Genomic DNA, 17023 nt, shown 5'->3' on the forward strand with positions numbered 1-17023 from the left:
TAAATCGTTGGTTGTTACAATAAAAAATGTCAGTTAAATATATCATATAGGAGACACACACAGTGATTTTTGAGAAGTGAAATGAAGTTTATTGGATTTACAGAAAGTGTGCAATAATTGTTTAAACAAAATCAGGCAGGTTACTTAGTTTTTCTAAGTTAAGAAAACTCAAATAAATTGAGTTCATCAGCGTTTTTGCATAAAAAGTACTGGTAACTTATTTAAATCTAGTTCTAATAACAAATGGATAAAAATTGAGTTCAGCCTATTTAATATTTTTAATTAACCTCCTAAGACCCGAACTTTCCCACGGCATGCATTTTTAATTTCTCTTTGATATTTGGTCACTTTGGGGCCCGATGAATGTAAAAACAAAGAATTACCAGATTTTTTTTTTTTACCTTATGTTTGTTTTTAAGAAAAATAAGAGCCACATATGAGGATATTCGTTTAAAATTTCAATAGAACAGTAGCTGTATAATGTCCTCGTAAGTGGATATCAAGCCATTATAGAGCAAAATTGAGTATTTTGGTTTAAATAACCCAAAATGTGATGTCCACATGTGGACGCCAGGTCCTAGGAGGTTAAACACAATATTAAATTTTACAGTGTGGAGAGATCTTAAACTTGCTGTTGGGAGAAGGCACCCTTCAAATCTGAGAGACCTTGAGTAGTTTGCAAAAAAGAATGGTCGAAAATTCCAGTTGAGATTGCAGTTATTTTTTTTCCAAAGGGCACCCAACCAAATATTAAGTTGAGGGTGCCAATAATTTTGTCCAGCCCAGTTTTTTAGTTTGTGTGTGAAACTTTTTTTTGTCTGTTTTTGTGTTGATACACTGCACATAAAGGAACTAAAAATGTATATACGAAGACATTTGTAATTGTAACGATTTTCTGGCAGAAAAGGTGCATTTTCTAGAAAAATTCCTGGGTGTTGACAATTTCAGCTATGACTAAATATCTGTGAGTACAATTATTTTACCAATCAGTAAAATTTCCTGTGGGGATCTTGCTGGCTTTCCCCAATATCATAGGCGTGCACCAAGGAACAGCCTGATTTTACCTACAGTTCATTCTGCACATCAGTACAGCAATGGCTGACCTGCAGGTGCCCCACCCTTGTACTCTATAGTACTCTGATTACTTGCCATAAAAGTCATCACAAGGATGGATTATGTGAAGTTTGACAACCACACAAATGGTATGGTTTTTATGGACAGAATTTCTAGACGTAGCCAAGCGGCAGAAGGCTTTCACTTGGGTGGTCTCAGAATCTCATCTCTGCTTTTCCGGATGATGTGATGATGGCTTCATCAGGTGATGGCCTCCAGCTCACCTTGGAACTGTTCGCAGCTGAGCGTGAAGGAATGAAAATCAGCACCTCCAAATTTGAGGCCATGGTCCTCAGCCGGAAAAAGGTGGAGTGCTCACTCCGGGTTGGGGATGAGTTCTTGCCCCAAGTGGAGGAGTTTAAGCATCTTGGGGTCTTGTTCACGAGTGACGGGAGAAGGGAGTCTGAGATGGACAGACAGATTGGTGCTGTGGCTGCCATCATGCGGACGCTGTACTGGTCTGTTGTAGTGAAGAGAGAGCTGAGAGTAAAAGCGAAGCTCTCAATGTACCCTCCCTACCCTCACCTATCATCACGAGCTGTGGGTAGTAAAAGAATGAGATCGCGGATACAAGCAGCGGAAATGGGCTTCCTCCGAAGGGTGGCTGGCCTCTCCCTTAGAAATAGGGTGAGAAGTTCAGCCATCTGGGAGGAGCTCAGAGTAGAGCCGCTGCTCCTCCACATCGAAAGGAGCCAGTTTAGGTGGTTCGGGCATCTGATAAGGATGCCTCCTGGGTGAGGTGTTCTGGGCATGTCCCATCGGGAGGAGGCCCCGGGGCAGACCCAGGACATGCTGGAGAGATTATATTTCTCGGCTGGCCTGGAAACGCCTTGGTGTTCCCCCATTTTCTGTCCAGTTTATGGGTTATCAGTTCTGAGATGTGCATTTGTGACTTATATCAGTCAGGCTCTTCTGAATTGAGGTTCCCTTTTTTCATAAAACCCACAGTTTCCAGAGTCCTATGTATCACAGAATCCAGGTTCATACACAAAAGTGCAAAGCCAGACTCTGATGGTACAGACACGTGACAGTTAAAGAACTATAAGAAGCTTGAAGAACTGAAAATATAAGACTGGCTGAGAGGAAGCTGAAATGTGATTTTTTTTAATCATCGGTTGAAAAGTTAAAACTTCTTTCAACAAAAGAATACAGACAAATTTAATACAAATGTGACACAGCAAAAACCAAGCTAAATTCACAAAAGTTACATTTGTAACTTTATGTTTCCTAAAATGTTAAAGCATTTAGACTTACATGCAACTATAATTTCTTTTATTTATCTTTGCTAATGTTAATTTTTAATGTAAAGATGTCAAACCGTGTTGGATTTTTGAATTGTTTTCATTTAGTATGCATATAGATCAATTCCCACTTACACATGTATGTTATTCATAAATGATTAACCTTCTGGTAAAACCTCACTGATCACTGTTGTTATGAAAACATATTTAGTTGTACATCTGTGTTGGTTTACTAATCGATTTTATATATCTATTCTGTATAATAATGACCAATTTTTCTTCTTTGGCTCTCGGAGGAGGCGGACGCACTTTTTCTCCTCTCCCTTATCTTCCCTGCTTATGTCCTTGTCTAGTCTCGTGTTTTTTTTTTTTTTGTATTTTCCCTGGAACATTCTCTCACAGTCTGTTCTCTAAAACCTATTTCATTTCATTTATTCATTTATAAAGCACATTTAATAACAACAGGGCGTTGACCAAAGTGCTGTACAACATAACACTTAAACAGTGACATTAACAACAACAACTGATAAAAATCTAAAAGAGGAATTATGGATTGGATCAACTGGTCCCTAAATGCAATTGACACCCCTTTCTCAACGAGAAGTTTGGGCTTGGGTGAGCCTGAGTGCTGAAGATATCTACCTATTCGGAACCATGGTAACAGGGTTCTGGCGGATCGGAGCTGGCTTGGCCCTGACTTATCGAAGAATTAAGAAAGCGGAACCGGCTGTTCAAACCCCCACAAGGCTGCCCGCTGGGATTGGAGCGATGGGAGAGGCGTGAGTTTCTCAAAATGGGCTCATTGAGTCAGCACGGATACGATCTTGGAGAGGCTACGGCTGCTGTGAATACTCAGAATAAGATCTCTGACTGCAGACTGGATACATCTCGGAAGGGCTCGCTCGGAATAACATCTCTGGGTGCAAATCGGATGACATCTCGGGGAGGCACACTGCCGTGAGTTCTCAGAATCGGCTCCTTGAGCACAAGAAATGACAACATCACAAAACGCAAGTATGGCGAAGCTCGCGGCTCTCCAACGGGAGATTGAGAGACCAGTGTTGGACTGTAGAACTGCTTTGAAATTCATATGAGCTGTTCGCACTAAAGTAAAAAATACCATCACTTATGTGGATACCCCTTTGGCGCCAGCTGCGGTCTCAAGGCCGGAGCTGAACAAAACACCCTGATAACGACTGTGTTTAGTCTGTTCCTTCCCATTCCATGCAAGGCCACCTGGGTTGGCTGGAAGACTGTTTACTTAGCCTGGCAAGGCGAAGGACACTGTCTCAGCTGAACTATGGACACGCACACATACATATACTGATACTGATAAGCACTCACTGACGCATCACCCTCCCTACCCCGGATCCAACGCCACCTCCAACGCTTACCTCCCCTCTGATGTGGACATCGGGTCAGTTGGAGGCGCAGTCAAAGATTGCAGCGGTCCCAGATCAGATGTACACACTGGAACTCTTTCCCATGTTGCTTGTCTGTGTTTATTGTGCTATGGTGTGTTGATATCTGTGCATTCCTGTATTATCCTTCTGTGTTACACATTTCAATGTTTTTTTTTCCTCGCTACCTAGCCTGACCTGTCTCCCCAATGTGATGTTTGTGTATTGTATGTACGGTCGGCAAGGTCTGTCATCTCGGATGTGGGCAAAAGACCTGCAACTGACAAATAAAGGCTATCTCATCTCATCTCATCTCAATCATATCAGTTTTCTTTATTTTAAATGTGAAAATGGACATCACTGCTACATTAATGAAAGAAAGCTACCCAGCCAATCATATATCTCCCAGCTGAACACTTGCACAGAAATGGGAAAGAAAGACAGAGTAGCAAGAAGCAGAGAAAAATAGAAAGCACAGGTGTGGCACCTTAGAGAACAGGGAGATGTTTTCCAAGAGTCTGTTGAGGGTGTTTTTTAATGGATCTAATTAAAAAAAAACTTATTTAAAACCTGTTTATTCTCAAAGGCTTACACTTATTGTGTGTGTGTTAACTTGAATTTTATTTCTTTGTAAAGTTTATTTTGTTATTTTTTTGCTTCAAAGAGTTGTAGACCTAAATAGATTTTTATTTTTTCATCTTTTATGTTAAGCACATTGAGATTATATAGCACATTTCATTATAAGTAAATAAAATGACCATTGCCAAACAGGCTGTTCTTTATGGCATTACAGCTGGAACTCTCAGTCTGTATCTTTGATTGGCTTTTCCTGCCCTGTGTCACAAATGTTTCATAGGATAAAAGGATTATATGAGAGTTTGTACTAAAAAGGTCAAGAGCCAATTTATACAGGTCTAAAAAATGTTTTTATGGCCATTATTTAATGGCAAAAATTAAAAAACCCAAAAGGATATTGGAATCAAAGTACAGATTTGATCAGATTTTAATCTAGTCCACCTAACCTGTGGCGACTATTTAGATGTTCTGTGCTGATGGGCTGAAGATGATTTTGACAAATCTGCAAAATGTTTGTAGCTTTTCCCAAAAACCACATTTCAAGATGTCACTTTGACTGGTGGTGGTATCAGGTTTAAACAAAAAGATATGATGGTAACCTAAAATTAATCTACCTATTTGCATCCTTAATTGTTACAGTAGGACTGAATACAGCAACACTCATCAGCTACCTTCTTTTACACCTGCCATGGGTGAGTACCTGGAATAGCTTAACTCTTGGGGTAACAAGACCAAATGACACGCTACACATCTCCACAAACCAAGACTAGACCAAAATATAATATAAATGGTAAATATATTAAAACTTTTAGAAATAATTCAATAATAATGTTTTAACCAGTTACCCATGTTAGAGATCCCGATTTGTCACTTTAGTTTGTTTGCTATGTGTGCGATGAGTCACTATTTGCTTGTCTGCTTGGACAAGTGGTTATTAAGAGCTACATTTATGTTTGAAAGTTAATGCCCTCTCATGCCATTGTTAATAAACATTGAGTCTTTGCTTTGAGATGGTGCAGGATGTGGAACACCTAATGACCTAGAAAGTGGAACTTTGTAAAATGTGTTTAAAGCATAAAATTTGTTTCAAAGAAGACTCAAACTCCCATCCCTGGTGTAGTTATGCATGTTTGTGCCACCATCCTTCATTCACTTTCTAAAGTAAACATTTTTGCTCAATCTGGCAATTCAGGAGCATTTTAATGAATTGTTTCCAATAATAGGGAGAAATGGGCGATGCATCAGCTTAGTTTGAGGACTTGTTGTGCAAGATCAATGTCACAGGAAGTGGCCTTCTGAGTCTATGTTTGGGATAACCAATCAGATGTATGTGACAGTATGACATGGAGGGTCCATATTACCTCCTCCACCTCCTACACACTCAATGAAATACTTATTAGATCCCTAACAGAGGACACTGTCAAAATGTTTTTGTTCTGGGTTACACTGATTCTTCTTCATCGAGTATGTAAGTGCTTTCTTATTCTATCAAGTATTTTTTCCATATATGTAGGTTGGTCTTACATTTCTTTTTTCAGTTTTTTTTTTAATTGTTATTGACTGTTTTAGATTTTATATTTTTTGTTTCAATTTAGCTGCACTCATTCCAATAACTACAGCTCAACTTGGGGGACCTGTCAACTTTACATGTGTTCTGCCCAAAATTGAGACCGGCCGTAGAGATATCCACTGGTACCAGCAGAGAGCTGGTGACACACTGAAAATTATCTGGACACTGAAAGAATCGGCAACACCTAAGTTTGCACCTGCATTTGATAACTCAAGATGGGAAGCTAATTATGATAAAAATGTCAGCAACCTGACCATTCTCAAAACAAATCAAGACGACGAGGGAATCTATCACTGTGGGTTTACTGAGTGGCTCCAAGATACTACATGGAGCGGAACATATTTGTTAGTAAAAGGTAATATTGTGATTTTTTTTTCTCAGTACCTAAAACTGTCTCATGTAAATGTGAAAAAAAAAACAATTAAAATGTCAATAAGCATTTTTGGAAAACCTACTAAACTTTCAATTTATATTTAAGATGTTTGCAGTGATCTTAATGATTGTTTTAAGTGAAATATATTCTTAAGAATTTTATGACTAGCATGCATTACACCCATTTCTCTCAGGCTTTCAAAAGGTGCTTTATTGTCACATTTGTCAACACATTTGTATTAAACAGGAAACACCCAGACAGCAAACTACACTGTTGTTCAGGAGAAGACAGTCCATGCAGGAAACTCAGTGACTCTTCACTGTTCACTATTTTCTGACACTGAAAATAAGACATGTCCAGGAGGTCACCACGTGTTCTGGTTCAGAGAAGGATCTCATCCTGATATCATTTACACTGAAGGAAACAGACGTCATGAATGTGGGAAAAGATCTGAGGCTCAGCAGAGCTGTGTTTTTCGCTCTTCTAAAAATGTCAGCTCCTCTAACGCTGCGACTTACTATTGTGCTGTGGCCACATGTGGGCTGATATTATTTGGAAATGGAACTAAACAAGAAATGGGTATGACTATGAAATATATCATATCAGATAAATATTAATCTATTTTAGAATCACTCCTAAGATGTTTTCTTTGTTTTGCAGTGCAAACAGCAGGTTCTGCATTTATTGCACTGGTGATAGCAGTAATCTGCTTGGTTATTTCTCTGATTCTTAATGTTATTTTCATCTGTTGCCGAACTCCAGGAGCAGCATGTGAACAAATTAAAAGTAAGTGGTTTAAAATAAATGAAAAATCATAATAATATCGCTCTTCCTAACATTAAAAGTAACTTTCAAAGAAATAGGATTAGTAAAAGTAAATTTACATATCTTTCTATACATTTTTATTATTAATATTGCTGACATCATGCACATCTCATTATATATGACTCCATCAAGGTCAATAAGTTATTATTGACTTAGCCAGGTTAGAAACCCAATTTTAAAAAATAAAAATCAAGTAGATAATATTCCGCTTTCATCACCGTTATGCACAGAAAACAGCTCGTCACAAGCAAGGCGAGATGACTTGAGCCAAGCTGTGGATGACAGTGTAAGTAATAATATGGCATCATATTTTTTACTTCACTAAAATGATTTCTAACAACTTGATGTAATTATAAGAATTTTATGATTTCTCATAGATTGAAGGTGAACTGAAACGGAACTTGCTTTATTTATTTATAATATGATGAATCAAATTAAATGAATAGTAATACATTGTATCACATACATAGTATACATGAGAGGTGGGTCGAGTATCCAAAAATTATACTCAAGTAAGAGTAGCATTACTTTAAAATATTATTACTCAAGTAAAAGTGAAAAGCAGTTGTCAAAAAAGTAAGAGTAAAAAAGTACTTGGCGAAAAGACTACTCAAGTAGTGAGTAACTGTTTGAAATGTCCAATTTTTTTTTAAATAAATGCTATCAGACAAACAAAAATAAATAAATATACAAATTTTAGTATTTTCAACAGATATGGAAAAACATCAACAAAATAAGGCACAACAGTTCTAATTTCCAGATTTCAGTTTTTCACAACATAAAGCTTTTTTCACCAATACCTACAGTAAATAATATAAATATATAAACAGTGCAAACAATTTCCGGTGACAAGATATGCTGTAAACTTTATATTCATTTTTGCTCCAAATGTCACAGCAGCCTCAGAGAAAACATTAGAACGAGGCATCTTCAACATATGTACATACAAGGCAGCTCAGTTTACCATAAGTTGTATGGGTGTGCATCTATTTCTGCATATTTAGCAATAATGTGCCATTTCTTCACTCAGTGAGGTGATGGTTAAGCTTCAGCAGCAGTTTGCTCTCAAGGTTCTTTCTGTGAAGCTGTAACTGTTTAGCAGTGAACAGGAGTCCTGCCTGACTAAGAAGTCCTTCACAAGCTCCAGATGCAGGAAGAGCTGTATTGATTTTGATCGACAGCTTCTTGATGTGAGGAACGCCATGCAACAGATCCACACCTCCAGTGAATGGACATGAAAGGTACCTCTCCAGCTCCCCTGCTTCTAGCTTTCCTCACCCCATGGATCCATCATCTTCGTCGAATAGGCCGCTGTTTGTGCTGGCCTCATCCAGCTCTGCGTCTGTGATGTCTGATGAAGTTGAGACCTATGGAAAGATGTATGGTTTTCAAAAGAATTAGGTCTGGTCATTATAGTGCTGTATACACTGCCAAGCTGCAAATGTTTGTTTGGAGCTAGCCTCCAAAAGCTGGGCATACACTGTGCGCTTTTTGGCCCATTTTGAGACGATTTTTCAGTCGCGCAACCATTTTGGGGATTGGCCCGAGTTTTGCCTACAATGCAAAATGTTGTTCGCTGGATTCACAGAAGACTATTACAAAGCAATGGTTCAGTCCTGACATTTGTATGGAATCATTCTGGATACGATGTCTTATCCGTGTTATTAATTTTGAACATACCACAGCAAAATTAAATAAAGCTCAACCCACGACTGTTGAAGCTTGGAAAATCTTCTCATCTAAAGTTATCTCCTGGAAGAGGCAATGACTGGTTTTGACTTTGTGTTTTTGTGCTTTTTCTTTGCTGTCCCTATGCCTTGTGACCAATGTTTGCTTTGCTATTGCAGTTTACAGTTGTGCTGTATATGTCTGTACCCCCCACCCCGTTTTAAATCAATAAAATGTTGATCACAAAAAAAAAAGTATATTGTTAGAAAAATATACTTTTCATGTTATAAAGTGATATAGCTCTATTTTTCTTTTGCCTGGGTGGCAGCTCTACGCTTCCATATCCGAGGCTTTTCAATGTGGCCTCACAAAATTATCACGACTACAACAACCATGAAAAGAGTTGGATGGACATTGCTGCTCAATCACAGCTGCCTGGTCAATGTTTTTCATTAGTAATTTAGCAAAGCTGATGGTGGTGGTGTGTGTGTGTGTCTGTGTGAGTGAGTGAAAGACAGAGAGAGGGAGCGTGAGAGAGATTTTGTATGATAAGCTTCATGTTATGGACGCACGGTTTGAGCACTCAGGTCGCATCAGAGCATCAGGCCGTATAGTGTGAGACCTGCATCGTGACCTATGAACTTCTAACCCCTGAGATTTAATTGTACAGTTTGAGCAGAAGCTGAATAACGTGACTGAAAAAAATCGCAGTGTTTTCCCAGCTTAATGCAGACTGTTTAAACTAAACAAGCTGCTGCTTCACATAATAAACCCTGTCAGCTGCAGTATTGCCTTCTGTTTTAACAGTTAAAGCAGTAGAGACGAGCTGTTTGCATGTGCGTGGAACTCTAGCTTGTTTAACTAGGCTAGCTGTTAGCTTATAGCTCACGCTAGCTAACCAGCGAGTAGTTAAAAAGACAGCCGAAGCTGCACAAAACACCCACAAACTTATCTCACTACAACGTAGCGCCGAAAATATGACTCGCAGCTCGAGCTCGACACAGCGTCTGTAACGTAAGACTGACATCCAGCTAGCCACAGCTAAAAAGATATTTAGAGACAGGTTACACAAGTTGAGTTGTTTCACGCTGAAAAGTTGGTTTGTTTTGGCTCTCACTGAAGACACCGACGCTGAAGACATAGCTGTTCTTTTGTGCTGCTTTTAAGAGAAACATTCTTAGTATATGAGTCCGAGGGTGTTCATCCTCTTCAGCTGTAGCGTAGACGACTGGCTCTGCCATGTTTTCATGTGTTTCTTCTTTCCGTGTGTCCGCTACTTTGCTTGGGCCGCTCTGCCCGCCACAGTTTCAAACTGGACATGTGACTGCATGACCACATCTGATTGGTAAAAAAGTTACCGGAAACTCCACTGGCGGCATGTTATCTAATGTGTTAAACTAATTATTTTTTTAAAAAGTAACGAATCGAATTTTGCAAATGTAGCAGAGTAAAAGTACCGTTTCTTCTTCACAAATCTACTCAAGTAAAAGTAAAAAGTATCGTGCAAAAAATGTACTTTAAAAGTAATTTTTTTTTTCAAAAACTTACTCAAGTAAATGTAACGGAGTAAATGTAACTCGTTACTACCCACCTCTGGTATACATAGTATTACAGTAGTGCAATATTATCATGATGGTTTCATCACATGATTCAGTGATTTCAGCCTAATAGTTCAATCAGTCCCCCCACCTCAGCATTCGAATGCTTATCAACTTATGGATTTGTGTGACTCCAAATCAAAAATTTGTTGTCACAAGGGCAGAACAGACCCAGGGCAGACAAGCTGAATTCAGAATAGAAGACACAAGTTTATTTACAATAACACACCTGGTCCACCACCTCCGGCTGCCGAGGTGCCCCACACGGCTCCTCCACTGCTTCCCCATCCTCAGCATATGCCTGTGGTGATGACGGTGGTGGTGTCCACAGCAGCACCGCCAGATTCGCTCAGTTTGATGCCGCAGCTCTTCCCGCTGGCAGCGCACCTCCCCCTCCTGTTCCCCCCCGCATGACCGCCATATTGGCCACCAGCTGGGCCACCAGCTGGGCCAGCTCCTCCCTTTTCTGGCTCTCTCATGGGCCTGCTGTCTGCCTCATGGATTTCAGCACCAATGTGGCATAACTGAGACACGGCGGGACCACAGATTCGGTGTTAGAGCCATTTTATTTATTCTGGCTCCAGCTCTCAGCTGTCAGCCGCACCACATCATACCACAAAACTAACTCAAAACAACCCCAATTCCACTTATGTAGGTCGGCAGGGGCAATTGCGGACCACCACGCCTAAAGGGGGGGCCTACCAAGTGTGGGTGTTATGGAGAACAGTTTAAGAGTTTGATCTTTATTGCCTCACTAAAATGTGTTTGTCCTATTGTGGCCACTGGAGCTTTGATTATGCACTTGAATTCATAGGAGTAAGAAAACAACATTCAATTCACTGCAGTCTATTGACATCTAGCGGTGAGATATTACACACTCTGCTTAAATGGCATTTCTCTTTTCTTTGTATTTAGAAATCTTAAAACAAAATTTCAATCTTTCATTTCACTGTGACTCAGATTTTAAAACGATGCATCAAATTTTTCAACAAGTCAGATAAAGAAGGCCTGTCTTGACCATTAAATATATACCCATTATCCCTGATTGGGATTTTAGGTTTTGCCAAGCTAGCGGATGCAAAGAAAGAATGCCTATTTCTAATTAGAAAGCAAATCATGGCTAAAATTTTGTAGTTTGCCATCATTCTGGATTTACCTCTGGCTCCACTACGGAGTTGACATGTGTGATTTCTATTAACATATCTCATTAATGCTGATTAAATTTGCTACATAAAAATACCCATATTAATTCATTCTGATCTTCTTTGGGTAAGGGGCATTGGTTCAAGATGCTTTTGAGCTCTACAGGAGACAAAATGTTCTGACTCTGAAATGCAAATTATGATGTATTTGAAGTATTAGTAACATAAGACCCAATATAATATCTTTTTTATTGATATAAATTGAGTGAAAAGTAAAAATTGAACAATCAATTGCAATAGAAGATGAAAGAGAGGTAATACATTTTACAAAGCACCGGAGGAGTTAAATGTGACAGGAAGTGTACATCTGAATGTATTCTGGCTTAACCAATCAGATACAATTTTCCATCTGACCTGAAACAATCATCTCACCTCCTTCACTCACTGAAATACCAGTAAGGTCCACGACAAGAAGCAGTGTCAGGATGATCGTCTTCTGGGTTACATTGTTTTGTCTTCATGAAGGATGTAAGTGGTTTTGTTTTTTTTTTTTAATTTTATCTAAAAATTTATCTGTTAACAATTTACACACCAATAGATTTGCGATTGACAGTTACCATGTAAAAAAATGTTTTACTTTTGCATCTCTTTTCCTTAATTCAGATTCTCTGGTTCCAGTTAAAACTGTTCAGCTTGGTGAACCAGCAACCTTGACATGTGCTATTCCCAAAGAGCTCAGCATTAGAGGAGTCAACTGGTACAAGCAGAGTGTCGGGGATACTCTTAAATTAATAGTTACACTGTATAAATCTACAGCTGATTTTGGTCCTGGATTTTCGAGTTTAAGATTTGGAGTATACGATGGTAAGAATTTTACCAGCTTGACCATTTTAAAGACAGTTCAAGAGGATGAGGGACTCTATCACTGTGCAAACACAGAATGGATTGGAACTACATGGAGTGGGACGTATTTGTTAGTAAAAGGTAATAAGCCAACCTACCTTTACAAACTTTGAAAATTTGTCCATTTGTAATGTCTTTGTAATTGCACAGGAAACACTCAGAGGACATCAAACTATGCAGTCAGTCAGTTGCTGATAGAATCAAATCCAGTCCGTCCAGGAGACACAATGACGCTCCAGTGTTCAGTCTTCTCTGACTCTGACATCAAGATGTGTCCAGGAGATCTCAATATTCTCTGGGTCAGAGATGGATCAAATAAATCTCAACCAAACATAATCTACACTGACAGAAACAGAAGTAATGAATGTGACAAAAGATCTGACCATCAGAAGACATGTGTTTATCGCTTCTCTAAGAATGTCAGCTCCTCTGATGCTGGGACTTACTACTGTGCTGTGGCCACATGTGGGGAGATATTATTTGGAAATGGAGCTAAACTAGATATTCAAGGTAGCTCTATCAATCAATCATAATTAACTATTACCAATTTTTAGTGAACGTTCACAGCAATGTCATTATTGGGTGACATTGCTGTTGAGTGGTGGAAGTTATATGCCAAATATGTTGATAATGTAATGTGTAAATATTTGTTAATGTTTTGTTAATTTTTGACACTTAGGAGATGTGTTTATTGTATATATTTTAAATTTTTCATTATTAGTCTATTCTTTGTATGTTTTGTTTATATTCTATAATTTATATTAGTGTTTATTTGTTCCCTTTGTGTTCCCACTGTGTAGTTATAGCTAAGTGTTATTTACTGTCTTGCTACGTTCACCTCTTCCTTGTTTTCCCCTTCTGTGTCTCATTCCCCTGATTAGTGTTTGGTGCGTCTGTGAGTATAAATAGTGATGTCTTCTCTTGTCCTTTGTCAAACTGTCTGTTGGAGTTCTGTTTGCCTTTTGTATGTGGACTTTTAATTATTTTCTTTTTACATATTTTTCTGTCACCCAAAAATAAAGGCATGTCTTTTGTTTGTAATGTAGTAATGTGACAGATTGTGAACAACAGGAGCAAGGCTGAAAATTATTTTTCTGTTTGTTTTTTGTAGTGTTACCCACACAGTCAGCATTTATTCAGATGACAATATTAATAGTATTTTTGGCAATTTCTGTCATTGGAAACGTGTTCCTCATCTGCAACCGAAGAGTATGTAAAAAACTTCAAAGTAAGTGTTACGAGAAACTGAAAATATTTAAAAGATGAAACTTGTGCAAATTATATTTAAATGACGAAAAGACTGATCCATTTTATATACAGAATCATAATGTAAAATATACTGTAAAAGGCTCTAGCAGTGCTTAAGTTCTGCAAATAACTTATTTCTTTAAGTGAGATTTTTATCAATGACAAAAGGTTCTCAGGGACATGCAATATTAAGTTAGTTTCACTAATATATATATTTTTATTATTTTGTTTATCCTTAGGAAAAGAAAGTGCTATAGCATATGCACAAACTGACACCTCATGCCAACCAGTAAGTGATGAAAATTAGTGTTATTCACTTCAAATATGTCAGAAAATGTTAAATGCCACTTCATAGATAACATGTTTTATGTTACCACACAGACTGTCGTTGATGAAGAACTAAACTACGCTGCACTGAATTTCTCTGAAAGAAAAACAAGAGGAAGAAGGAAGAGAGAGTGTGCTGAAGACAGTGTCTACTCTCAAGTTAAATGCTGATGTCAATGATAATTAATAAGCATCTCCTCAAATTTAAATTGATCCTGATTTTTTCCTTGTTAAACATGATGTATTTGGGACTCTTTGGTCTTTTCTTTGTTTTTGTGTGTCTTAATTAATATTTACAGTCAACAGACACCATCACTGGCAATGTTTCAAGGCTCTCATAGCTTAAAACATACTTGTGTTGTATTACATCCTTGATTTTTAACTGTATTAACTGTTTGTTCTCCTTTTCGCAATAAAGAAAGAATCATATGGCCAAGAACATTATTTTCAGTGAGTACACAAAAAATAAAAACCTACAGTACAGCTTAGAGACCTTAACATGTGAAAGAGCTCAGCAATAGATGGGTCAAATGGTGCAAGCAGATCTGATAGCTAGATAGATAGACCTTTGCATGTTCTCCCCATGTATACATGGGTACTATAGCTTCCTCCTGCAGTCCAAAAGACAAGCACTTAGTGGGATACATCAGAGATTATAAATTGCCCGTAAGTGTGAATGTGAGTGTAAATGGATTTTGCTAATAGTGTGTGTTATTTGCCATAAGTTAATTGAGAGGCATTCCTATCAGAGTAACCAGATTTTAATTATAGTGCTTTTTTGATTTTTTCCAAGACTGAGTACAACATCATCATATAAAAGTCCAGAGCCTCTGTGCAGTGCTTCTAACGCTACACAAAGTTTGCTATTGTACTGTTCAAAAAGTGCTGGGTTTATCTGTCTTTATCTGCCTAAACTGGAGGTCCAAAGAATATTTCCCTCATCGAGAGCTCAGAAAGTTTTTGAGTCCTGTTGTTTTTCCTGCTGATGATGTTTCTGAAAATATGTCAGAAACATCATCTGATTATTTATCATCAAATCTGAAAACTGCGTTTTCATCTAAAAACGCTCCGTATCCACACTATTGTTTTCAATCCTTTTCATCAACACACATGCTACGTTCCCGTACTGTGCATGCATGAAACCTAAGACCATTCGACGTGCCTCATTTCTTGTCTGCCGTTTTTTCACTTTCCGGCTCTTTGAAATGTTGCGGCAAAATGCCGAGGAAAAGGGCCGAGTTTTATCTGGAGCTATCTGGAGCATGTACAAACTGATAATCTTTAATAGGGCTGTCAAAATTGAGAGCAAACAAAACAACTGCTGTACAATGCCATCCGCCATCTTAGTAGAATTGATCACATGACTGCATCATATGACTAAAATGTGCAATCGTTTTCAAAAGCCTCCGTTTTCGCAGTCCACACTGCGATACGAAAACAGCGTTTTCAAATGTATCCACTTTGGAGATCATTTTCAAAAAGCTCAGCGGTGATGAAAGAAGGGGAGGAATTGTCTCCAAATTTCTGGACCCAGGTAACCACACCCAGCCTGGCTCTGATGGTCTTCTTCCAACATTTTTCCCCAGGGTCTGGGGGAAAATCTGCTGTTAAATTAAAGGAAAAATTACATTCCTATAAAACATTCCATTTAAACTTTTCTATCTTCATGCTACCAGGCTGGAGAGAGCGCTGTGAGTGTGTGATGGATGTCAAGCTGTCAAACTGAATGAGCTTGTTTTCTATCATCCTCATTCATATGGTAAAGTGTCAAAGGACAGCATTTAATTTTAAGTTGTGATAATTACAACACTATAGGCCTGTGTAATGTGTAATGCTTGATATAATCTCTTTGTCTAAATTGAGAATAACAAAAAATAATAAGGGATTATTATTCAAACATATTAACTATGACAGCAACACAGGTGTGTAGAATTGCTAAAAAGCCTCGAACACAGTGTAGCACTAGCTAGATGCTAATGGCTATTCTAGCTAATGAATTAATCAGTAGAGGCTACAGAATGATGTGAGCTGTGCTGCTTTTTAAAAGCAGAGATGTGGCTGCATTTGCATTAGTTTAATAGTCAGTTGCTGTAAAACCACCAGCGGACATTGTTAAAACTGTAGCAACTGTTAAAAGCTGTAAAAAGTGCAGCGAGGCGTGTTCCCAGTCACCTCCAGTGGGTGAGTGGGTGGAGTTCAAAGCAGCAACTCCACCCCAGAGTCACTACTGTGCAACTCAGGCTCCAAACATGCAAAACACGGTAGCCCTGATAAACAGAGCTTCATTTTTGTACAGTGGGAGGAATCACGTTGGAGCCACATTGTCTATCTTTGATACGGTCATTGTGTTGAGTCCTACACTCGCAGCATTTTCTCCATGTTGTCTCTAAAAGCAACATTTTTAGCATATTTGCTGAGCACATCGACACATTTCCTAACCATAAGCCTAGTCTGATGTCAGCTGGGTGTATGCTAGTGTATTGTACCAAAATTGCACTGATTTATTTGACTTTATTAGTGACTATCTTAGACATGTATAAAAGGTACTGGTGGAGAGGGTACTAAAACACTTGGGTAAACATGTTTTAAAAAAAAATTCTGCTCGTGTTAAGCTAAGCTCAGACATAGACTGTATTTAAAAGATGGAAAACATAGCGTAAGATCAGCAATTGTTTTGTGAAGTCTTGTTGTGAATTCATGAAGTGTCTTAGGTGTTACCATGTTGATGTAACCAGACATGATAAGTGAGTGGTGGAGCTGGCAGAAAAACCAAAGGATACTGGAAACCCATATGATTATAACATGTCAATTACAAAGTAACCAGACCCTAAAGCACAATTTCCTTTTTGTTATTTTAGACTGTAATAGGGATCAGAAGTGTATAGGAATTTATTTTATTTATATATTAATCATATTATTTTATTGTATGATGCCTTGGTGCCACTGGATTTTAGCATGTCTCACACTCATACAGTTAGATAAATGGTGGGGATCTAGTAAGGAAGTTGGGGGGGAGCAGACAACTCCACAGGAAGAATC

The 17023-nt window shown here is 38.3% G+C and overlaps 2 protein-coding genes across 2 annotated transcripts; both read left to right on the forward strand.

Annotated features, from left to right (window-relative positions):
- The first annotated feature begins 5755 nt into the window (after positions 1-5755).
- LOC146392941 (uncharacterized) lies at positions 5756-10888 on the forward strand. The gene is made up of 7 exons (XM_084938345.1): positions 5756-5798; positions 5926-6255; positions 6520-6852; positions 6934-7059; positions 7329-7384; positions 7476-7482; positions 10659-10888. Exons 1-7 carry the CDS (start codon positions 5756-5758, stop codon positions 10886-10888), a joined length of 1125 nt encoding a protein of 374 aa, XP_084794471.1.
- Positions 10889-11991: 1103 nt separating this feature from the next.
- Positions 11992-14155, forward strand: LOC146392942 (uncharacterized). Its single transcript, XM_084908049.1, has 6 exons — positions 11992-12034; positions 12170-12490; positions 12560-12919; positions 13521-13637; positions 13897-13946; positions 14039-14155. Exons 1-6 carry the CDS (start codon positions 11992-11994, stop codon positions 14153-14155), a joined length of 1008 nt encoding a protein of 335 aa, XP_084764175.1.
- The last annotated feature ends 2868 nt before the right edge of the window (positions 14156-17023 follow it).

Source organism: Perissodus microlepis, chromosome 2 (genome assembly GCF_051167445.1).
Source record: "Perissodus microlepis isolate ML-2025 ecotype Zambia chromosome 2, ASM5116744v1, whole genome shotgun sequence".
Classification (NCBI taxonomy): Eukaryota; Metazoa; Chordata; class Actinopteri; order Cichliformes; family Cichlidae; genus Perissodus; species Perissodus microlepis.

What these genes read in the sequence shown, in the direction of transcription:
- LOC146392941 (XM_084938345.1), top strand. Translation starts at nt 5,756, where the DNA reads ATGTTTTTGTTCTGGGTTACACTGATTCTTCTTCATCGAGTAT. An exon ending in AACATATTTGTTAGTAAAAG is followed by an intron (nt 6,256 to 6,519) that starts GTAATATTGTGA and finishes TGTATTAAACAG; the next exon opens with GAAACACCCAGACAGCAAAC. An exon ending in AGCATGTGAACAAATTAAAA is followed by an intron (nt 7,060 to 7,328) that starts GTAAGTGGTTTA and finishes CGTTATGCACAG; the next exon opens with AAAACAGCTCGTCACAAGCA.
- LOC146392942 (XM_084908049.1), top strand. Translation starts at nt 11,992, where the DNA reads ATGATCGTCTTCTGGGTTACATTGTTTTGTCTTCATGAAGGAT. An exon ending in GTTTTGTCTTCATGAAGGAT is followed by an intron (nt 12,035 to 12,169) that starts GTAAGTGGTTTT and finishes TCCTTAATTCAG; the next exon opens with ATTCTCTGGTTCCAGTTAAA. An exon ending in CTGACACCTCATGCCAACCA is followed by an intron (nt 13,947 to 14,038) that starts GTAAGTGATGAA and finishes GTTACCACACAG; the next exon opens with ACTGTCGTTGATGAAGAACT.